The following is a 9,473-nucleotide window of genomic DNA, read 5'->3' on the forward strand; positions in this document are numbered from 1 at the left end:
CTGAGCAGGGAGCTCGATTCCAGGACCTGGAAAACATGACGTAAGCTGAAGGCAGATGCTTAACCATCTGAGCCACCCAGCCACCCTGTTCTCCACATATATTTAAAACTAGTATTCCTTGGGTAGGACACTTGCCTCTCTGTTTACCTCTAACCCTTTCGATTATATTATTCAGAATCTGCATGTCCTTTTAACTTTCTATGTACTGGTGCTATGGAATTCTGAGAGCTGTTTCTTGTATTATAAGTAATGTTACTGCATTTTACATTTTTGTAAAGATGAAATGTAAATCCTCGTTGCAGGGCGCCTGGGTGGCTCAGTCGTTAAGCGTCTGCCTTCCGCTCAGGTCATGATCCCAGGGTCCGGGGATGGAGTCCTGCTCAGCGGGGAGCCTGCTTCTCCCTCTCCCGCTCGTCCTGCTTGTATTCCCTCTCTCACTGTCTCTCTCTGTCAAATAAATAAAATCTTAAAAAATAATAAAATTAAAAAATAAATCCTCATTGCAAATTGTACACTTATCAGTACAGTCCATCCTTTATTACATCACTTAGTGCTTTTAAGCCTTGAATTCTGTTTTTTCCGATATTCCGTCAAATGCCCTTTTTGGCTTAAAAATTATGATATACCTTTGCTTATCCTTTTTTTAAAAACTATTGCCACTCTTAGGGTGTCCATGTAATCAAGATTCTGTTAGTTTCCTCTTTGAATCATTCCAAGATTCTTTCACTTTATTTATCTTTATTTTTTTTTAATTTGCCCCACACATACCCCAGATTCTTTCACTTTAAGAAGGGGATTCAGTATATTCTCATTATTGTAATGATTAATGTATCTGTCCTTATTCCTGCCATTTTATTTTATATGTTCTATTCTTCTCTTATTTCTAGCTATTCCTGTTTTGCTCACATTTGATTACCCCTCTTTCTACCCTCAAGAGATTTTGAAGTTATACTTCCTATTTCTTTGTAATAGATGAGTCTTTAATATGACTTTTAAAAATGTGCTTAAACCTGTGTTTCTCTCCCTACCTCAAGACTTAAATAGAATTTTTTTCTTTTCTTTTTTTTTTTTTAAAGATTTTATTTATTTATTCGACAGAGATAGAGACAGCCAGCGAGAGAGGGAACACAAGCAGGGGGAGTGGGAGAGGAAGAAGCAGGCTCATAGCAGAGGAGCCTGATGTGGGGCTCGATCCCATAACACCGGGATCACGCCCTGAGCTGAAGGCAGACGTTTAACCGATGTGCCACCCAGGCACCCCAAAATTTTTTTTCTTTTTAGTAAAGTTTTTAACATTTTTGTTTTGAAAAAATTTTAGGCTTTAGAAAATTGGCAGAATTATTAGAGGATTCCCATACACCCTTCCCTCAGCTTCCACTAATATTAACATTTTACATAACCATACTGTAGTTATCAAATCTAGGAAATTATCATTAGTACAATAGTATTAACTAACCTATAGATTTATTAGAATTTTATCAGATTTTCCCCCAATGCCGCCTTCTGTCCTAAGATCCAGTCCCAGATCCCATATTACATTTAGGTATTATGTCTCCTTAGCAGCCTGTAATCTGTGATAGTTGTTCAGTCTTTCATGACCTTTAACTGGATTATTTGGTATTGAGTTGTATCTGTTCTTTATAGATTTTGGATACCAAACCTTTACTGGATACATCATTTGCAAATATCCTTTCCCATTCCATAAGTTGCCTTTTAGTTCTGTTGATTGTTTCCTTCACTATGGATGTATATGGTTTTTTTGTCTGTTTTGAGAAAAAGAGAAAGAGTGTGAGTATGGGGGGGGGCAGAGTGGGGCAGAGGGAGAGAGAGAACCTTTTTTTTTTTAAGATTTTATTTATTTGAGAGAGAGAGTGAAGAGAGAGTGTGAGAGGTGGGAGGGTCAGAGGGAGAAACATACTCCTCGCTGAGCAGGAAATCCAATGTGGGGCTCGATCCCTGGACTCCAGGATCATGACCTGAGCCAAAAGCAGAGGCCCAACCAATTGAGCCACCCAGGCGCCCCGAGAAAAAGAATTGTAAGCAGACTCCATGCCCAGCGCAGAGCCCAATTCAGGGCTTGATTTCACAACCCTGACATCAGGACCTGAACAGAAATCAAGAGTCAGATACTTTACTGGGCCACCCAGGCACCCCATGGATGTATATGTTTTTTGAACACAGATCATTAAATGTGCATAAATTAAAAGTGTATATAGTATAACTCCACTGGAATTCTGTATTTTGTTGGTAGGAACCCCGTTACTGTTTATTCCATACAGAATATTTAGTTGGTGTGTTTTCTTTCTTTTTTTTTTTCTTTTCTTTTTCTTTTCTTAGTTGGTGTGTTTTCTAAGTGCTTGTAGTTCTTGGGGTGGGAGAAGCTTTTAATTAGGTTTTTAGTTTTTTTTAAAATAAATATCACATACAACTTACCATTTGGCCATTTTTAAAGTATATAATCCAGTGATATTAATTACGTTCACAGTGTTGTGCAACCATCAACACTACCCATTTCCAGAATTTATGCATCATCCCAAATAGAAACTCTATTCATTAAACAATAACTCTCCATTTTCCCTTTCTCCCAGCCCATGATTACCTCTATTTTGCTTCCTATCTCTATAAATTTGACTATTCTAAGTACCTCATGTAAGTGGAGTCGTATAATATGTGGCTTTTTGTATCTGGTTTAATTCACTTAACATAACGTTTCCAAGGTTCATTCATGTTGTAGCACTTACCAGAATTTCAAAAAAAGCCGAGTAATATTTCATTGTATGTGTGTACCACATTCTGTTTATCCATTCACCTGTTGATGGACACTTGGGTTCTTTCCACCTTTTGGCTATTGTGAATAATGCTGCTGTGACCAAGGGTTTACAAGTTAGTGCCTGTTTTCACATCTTTTGGTGTATACCTAGGAGTGGGATTGCTGGATCAGATGGTAATTGTATGTTTAATTTTTTGAGGGTATTTCTCAAACTTTTAAGAGTTTTTCTTAAATCATGAAGATTATTCTATTAACTGTTATATAAATTTCAAGCATTTTCCTCTGTCATTTGTCTTTTGATTTTCCTTTTGTTGTTTTCATGTGCAAGTTTTTTGTTTCCTTTTGCTTTTCACTTTTACATAGTGGAATTTACCAGTCTGCTTTGGTTGCTTTTGGATTTTGAGTCATTGTTTCATTGTTAGGTTTCCCCATACCTAGGTTATAAAGTAATCCACCATGTTTCCTCTTAGGATTTGTATGGTTTCTATTTTCTTTTAACATTAAAACTCTATTTGGAGTTTATTCTGGTATATAGTGGTGTAATATATGGATACACTTTTATCTTTTTCCAAATGAGTATCCAACTGCCCCAACATTATTTATTACAAAAACTACCCTTTTCCCCTTTGAAATACCACCTTTATAATAAATTCAATTTCCATAAAAAATTCAGTCTTTTTCTGGCCTATTGTATTCTATTGGTCTCTCTCTAGAATCCAATATTTATTCATCAACCACCCATTATTAAAAATTTATTATATGCTAAGGTTGGTTATAGTAGCTAGTAAGAAAGACTATATTTCTGGGCCACCTGGGTGGCTCAGTCAGTTGAGTGTCCAACTCTTGATCTTACAATTATGAGTTCAAGCCCTTAAAAAAAAAAGAAGAAGAAGGAAAGAGAGATTATATTTCTGCCTTTGGGGAGCTTTAGGAGAAACAAAACAAAAAGATCAACAGATGAAAAAGTAAATTAAAATCTAATTACAAGTGATAAAAAGTGTTATGAAGACAGGTGCAAGATGTGGAAGAGAGAATCAGGCTGAAAGCTTTTTTGAAAATGTGCGTTTTAATCTGAGACTTGAAGGATGAGAAAAGCAGCCATACAAAGAGCCCCAGGACAGGATTCCTGATAGATGGAAAAAACTGATGAGAGGTCTAAGATGGAAAAGACCTACATTTGCTTTAGAAGGCCTGTGATTTGGTACATACAGTGGAAAGGAGACAATGTTCAACATGAAGATGCATTGTCCTTGGTTGAAAGAGAATGAAAATAAAGATAGGCAGGAACTCACTTTGCCAGGAGCCTGTGAAACATGGCAGTGATTTTGGAATTTATTGGAATTTTTCCAGTGACTTTGGAAGTGCAAGGAGAAGACTATAGAAAACTTTAAGTAGGAATTTTCATTTTGATTGGCATCAGCATCATGTTGTGGAAAATGTTAAAAATGTAGATGCTGGAGTGCATGGGTGGCTCAATCTGACTCTTGGTTTTGGCTCAGGTCATGATCTCAGGGTCATAAGATCAAGCCCCACACTGGGCTCTGCACTCAGTGGGGTCTGCTTCTAGATTCTCTCCCTCTGCCCGTTCCCCCACTTTCTTTCTCTCCCTCTCTCCTCGTAAGTAAATTAAAAAAAAAAAATGCTTTATTCATATGAAGTGCCCAGAAACTGGCAAATTCTCTGCCATTAGTGGGGGCTGGAGGGAATGGAGAATGATGAATGACTCCTTAGTGGGCACAAGGTTGGGTGATGAGAATGTTCTGGAACTAGATAGTGGCAATAGTTGCATGACATTGGGAATGTATTGCAGACTATTGAATTGTACTCTTTGAAATGGAGGGATCTATGTTTTGTGAATCTTACCTCAATTTAAATATATATATATTGTTTTTAAGTATGTATAGATATGTACTTACAGCCAAGCATATGCAAACACATAACTTGTCTCTACTCCTGTAGATTTTGATTCGGTCTGGGGTGGTCTCAGACATTTATATTGTTAACATGCTTCCTGGATGATTCTAATCTTTATAAAAATTGAGAAACTCCAGCTCAATTTCTTTTCTTGCTCCCTTCTGGCACCATATGAGCTCTCATCATATTTGCGCTTTCATGTGCTCTTTAGAAATTGCACAGCAGGGGCGCCTGGGTGGCACGGCAGTTAAGCGTCTGCCTTCGGCTCAGGGCGTGATCCCGGCGTTATGGGATCGAGCCCCATATCAGGCTCCTCTGCTATGAGCCTGCTTCTTCCTCTCCCACTCCCCTGCTTGTGTTCCCTCTCTCGCTGGCTGTCTCTATCTCTGTCGCATAAAAAAAAAAAAAAAGAAAAGAAAAAGAAATTGCACAGCAATATTTGAGGGGCACCTGTGTGGCTCAGTCGTTAAGCATTTGCCTTTGGCTCAGGGCGTGATCCCAGGGTCCTGGGATCGAGCCCCACATCAGGCTCCCTGCTCCGCTGGAGCCTGCTTCTCCCTCTCCCACTCCCCCTGCTTGTGTTCCCTCTCTCACTGGCTGTCTCTCTCTGTCAAATAAATAAATAAAAATCTTAAAAAAAAAATTTGAGACTTACACAAGCCATTCACTTTTTAAGATGATTTTCATTTTGTCTCTCTGGTCTGCTGTAGAATTTTTTATTTCTCTTAAAAGAAAAAACTGTATTTTTTTTTTCTTTTTCAGAGCTGGAGTCCAGGTGTGAGAAATTTCCACAAAAAGATATTTCTGAAGTAGAGTCATTCAATTGGGAGATAATGGAAAGCCTTAAATGCTGTGATTTTGATGGCTCCAGTTTGAAAGATGACTGGGAATACAAAGGCCAATTTGAAAGACAACAAGTAACTCAGGAATGCTGTTTCAAACAAGTAAAAGTCACATATGAAAACATACCCACTTTTAAGCATCATACATCCCTCAATTTACATCAGAACAATGAGATTGGTGAGAAACTGATTGAATGTAATGAATGTGGAAAAGCATTTAGCCGTGGCTCACACCTTATTCAGCATCAGAAAACTCATACTGGTGAAAAACCCTTTGAATGTAAGGAATGTGGGAAGGCCTTTAGTCGTGCCTCGCACCTTGTTCAACATCAGAGAATTCATACAGGTGAGAAACCTTATGACTGTAAGGAATGTGGGAAAGCCTTTGGCCGTACTTCAGAGCTTATTCTACATCAAAGACTTCATAGTGGTGTCAAACCCTATGAATGTAAAGAATGTGGAAAGACCTTTAGACAGCATTCACAACTTATTCTGCATCAAAGAACTCACACAGGTGAGAAACCCTATGTATGTAAAGATTGTGGGAAGGCTTTTATTCGTGGCTCACAACTTACTGTTCATCGGAGAATTCATACAGGGGCTAGACCCTATCAGTGTAAAGAATGCGGGAAAGCCTTTAGACAGCATTCACAGCTTACTGTCCACCAGAGGATTCATACTGGTGAGAAACCGTATGAATGTAAGGAATGTGGGAAGGGCTTTATCCATAGCTCAGAAGTTACTCGACATCAAAGAATTCATTCTGGGGAGAAACCCTACGAATGTAAGGAATGTGGGAAGGCCTTTAGACAACATGCACAGCTCACACGACATCAGAGAGTTCATACTGGTGACCGACCTTACGAATGTAAGGACTGTGGGAAGGCATTTAGTCGTAGTTCATACCTTATTCAACATCAGAGAATTCATACAGGTGACAAACCCTATGAATGTAAGGAATGTGGGAAAGCCTTTATTCGTGTTTCACAACTGACTCATCATCAGCGAATTCATACTTGTGAGAAACCCTATCAATGTAGGGAATGTGGAATGGCCTTTATTCGTAGTTCACAACTTACTGAGCATCAGAGAATTCATCCTGGGATCAAACCTTATGAATGTAGAGAATGTGGGCAAGCCTTTATTCTTGGCTCACAGCTCATCGAACACTACAGAATCCATACTGGTTAGAAAGCCTTGAATGTTAGGGGTGTAGGAGCCTTTATGTGGAGTTCACACCTGACTCAATATTAGATAATTTGTATGTAATGTAATTAATGTGAAAACCTTCACATGTCACTTCCATTACAGAATATCGGATAACTCATAGCGGAAGAAAATTCAATAAATGTGGGAATTCTTTTTGCCTCACACTCACTGCTTACTAAGCATCAGAAAACTTATGCTGAAAAAAATATTAATATGAATATAGAAAACTTTCTGTTACCACTCAAAATGTGTTAAACTTCTGAGAATTCCTAATAGAAAATGACCTTATTAAGATATTTTGTGAATGTGCCTTTTACCATGATATACATCTTAACATTATCTCAGCTCCACCAGTTACCAACTGTATTGATTTTGGACAAATAATGCAGTCTTCCTGTTCCTCAGTTTACTTATTTTTAAGCAGTGATCATTATACTTACCTAATAGAGTTTTCCTGAGGACTATCAGATATTTTATATAAAGCCTGTGTTCAATAAATATTAGTTATCATTGTTAATTAATAACGGTATAACTGTTAAGGAATTCCTGTGAGAGGAGGACCTTATGAATGTGTCAAATATCAAAAAGCCTTCATAACCACTTGTTATGATAATTCATTCTAGAAAACAGTAGTCAAGTATAATTATCATGAGGTCTTCATGATACTTAAAGCTAGAAAGTCGCAAGATTAGAAATTAACAGAAGAGTAACCAAAAGAAATCTGCCTATTTAGAAATCTAAAGCCACCTTCAAGTATGACTTCAAAAGCAATCAGAAATTTCTACACGTCAAAACCAGTTCAGCATAGCCAAAGCGGTGTTCCTGTCAACCCAAGGATTGAAGCTAGGGTCTTTGTTCTCCAAATGTGGATCTCCAGCTCCCACTCATTGCCAGTTACATACTAAGCACATTGAAAAATGTCAACTCTAAAAATTAGAGGGAAATAACCACATAAACCCAAATCAACGGTAAGAATGATCATTAAAAACAAAAAATAATAAAATAGAAAACAACAGTAGACTTCATATGAAGGTTATTTATTTTAACAATATAAGATGGATGACTGACAACCCTGATCTAGGGGGGAAGAAAACATAATACTAATGAATAAGGAAGAGCTGAATATTCCTTTTAAATAATCACTATGCATGATTTTAATGTATTTGGAAATGTAAAAATAGGTTTTTACAGAAATATCAAAGTTCACAAAGATATGGAATACCTGAATAAATCAATGATTGTAGAAGGACATAAAAAGTCAGTCTTCCCCTTTAAAGAAAACAGTTTAACCTACTAAAACTTCAAGGAACAGATAGATAATCCCTGAGAGAAGCTTGCCAGTTTCTTTTCAAGGCTAAATAAAATTACGATTTTAAAAAATTCGACAGGATGGCTCCCAAGAAACAAATTTTAGATGATTATCATTTGTGAAAATAAATATAAATAAAATTCCTGCTAATTGAATCCAGTCTCTTTAAAGTTAGAAGCTCATTCTAAATGGAATATCTAGAATTTCACCTGTTGTGGGTTAATTATGTTTTCAGAATTTTGATATCACTCCAGATGACAGATAGGGCAAAGAGCCCCGATCCAACCCCAGGGATATCTGGATCAGAGCTTGTGATTGAATCTGGGGAATCTCAAGAAGCATCCCCTCAATACAGGCAGTGTCTGGGGAAGCGGGCCTGTTGTGTCCGGAAGCCATCCATCTTTTCAGTCATCATGAGTGTTCACTAAGGCACCTGTATTTTCTACATGTGTCACTGCCTACGCAGGGTTAGAAAGTAGTATTCTGTATGTCATTTTTAGGTGGTTTAATGATTAGGATGTACATTTGGAGGGGCTCAAAGCTATGACATTAAGAAGTGTTACTTTGAATAGTTAAAACACATGTACAGGATAAATATTTTAAAGTTACGATTTGGTATGCAGACATAAGTCAGTCTCCACACCATCGATGCCCCTTCCCACCGTGTTACTCTATGTACCTATCACTGTATCAAGTTCTTGTATATACTTCCTGATTTTTATGTTTGCCTAAGTGTAGACATGCACATAACACTCTTTATAAAAGTTTTTTACATAAATGGTAGCAAATTTTTATACTTGATATTTTTGCTTATCTGTACACCTTGAAATTGGATATCAATACATATATAGTTGCCTTATTCTTCCTTAACAGCTGCATAGTATATGTGTTTCATTATTTATCCTGTCGATTTAGTTTTTTCATTATTCTTTGCTTTCAAACAATCCTGTAATAAATATCCTTGCACACAAATTATTTTGTATATGTGTGATATCTCTTTAAGATAAATTCCTAAAAGAGGAAGTGCTAGATCAAAAGGTATATACAGTTTTGAAACTTTCTGTTCACACAGAATCTTATAATTTACCCCTAGTGCCCCCATCATCAGCTTCAGAAATTACTAGCTAATGGCCACTCTTGTTTTATCTGTATTCCCACACACTCCCCCAGCCTCATGTCAGTTTTGAAGTAAATCCCAGCTACATCATTTCATCCATAAATATTTCAGAATGTATCTCTAAAATATATCACAATTTGAGAAAATATTTTCACTCCTTAAAAAAAATGGCAGGGTGCCTGGGTGGTTCAGTTGTTTAGGCGTCCGACTCTTGATTGCATCTCAGGTCTTGATCTTGGGGTCATGGGTTCAGGCCCGGTGTTGGGTTCTGTGCTGGGCGTGGAGCCTGCTTAAAAACAAAACAAACATTTT

General features: G+C 37.3%; 1 protein-coding gene across 7 annotated transcripts in view; it reads left to right on the forward strand.

Moving 5' to 3' along the window:
- Positions 1-9,016, forward strand: part of ZNF565 (zinc finger protein 565) — a 33,092-nt gene extending 24,076 nt beyond the window's left edge. For all 7 annotated transcript variants that reach the window (XM_034638374.1, XM_034638375.1, XM_034638376.1 and 4 more), the window contains one exon: positions 5,447-9,016. In XM_034638374.1, the coding sequence (XP_034494265.1) occupies positions 5,447-6,717 (1,271 nt within the window). In that variant the 3' untranslated portion in view covers positions 6,718-9,016. The remainder of the gene's footprint in view (positions 1-5,446) is intronic.
- Positions 9,017-9,473: the final 457 nt, after the last annotated feature.

The sequence above is a fragment of the Ailuropoda melanoleuca genome, chromosome 12 (genome assembly GCF_002007445.2).
Source record: "Ailuropoda melanoleuca isolate Jingjing chromosome 12, ASM200744v2, whole genome shotgun sequence".
Lineage (NCBI taxonomy): Eukaryota > Metazoa > Chordata > Mammalia > Carnivora > Ursidae > Ailuropoda > Ailuropoda melanoleuca.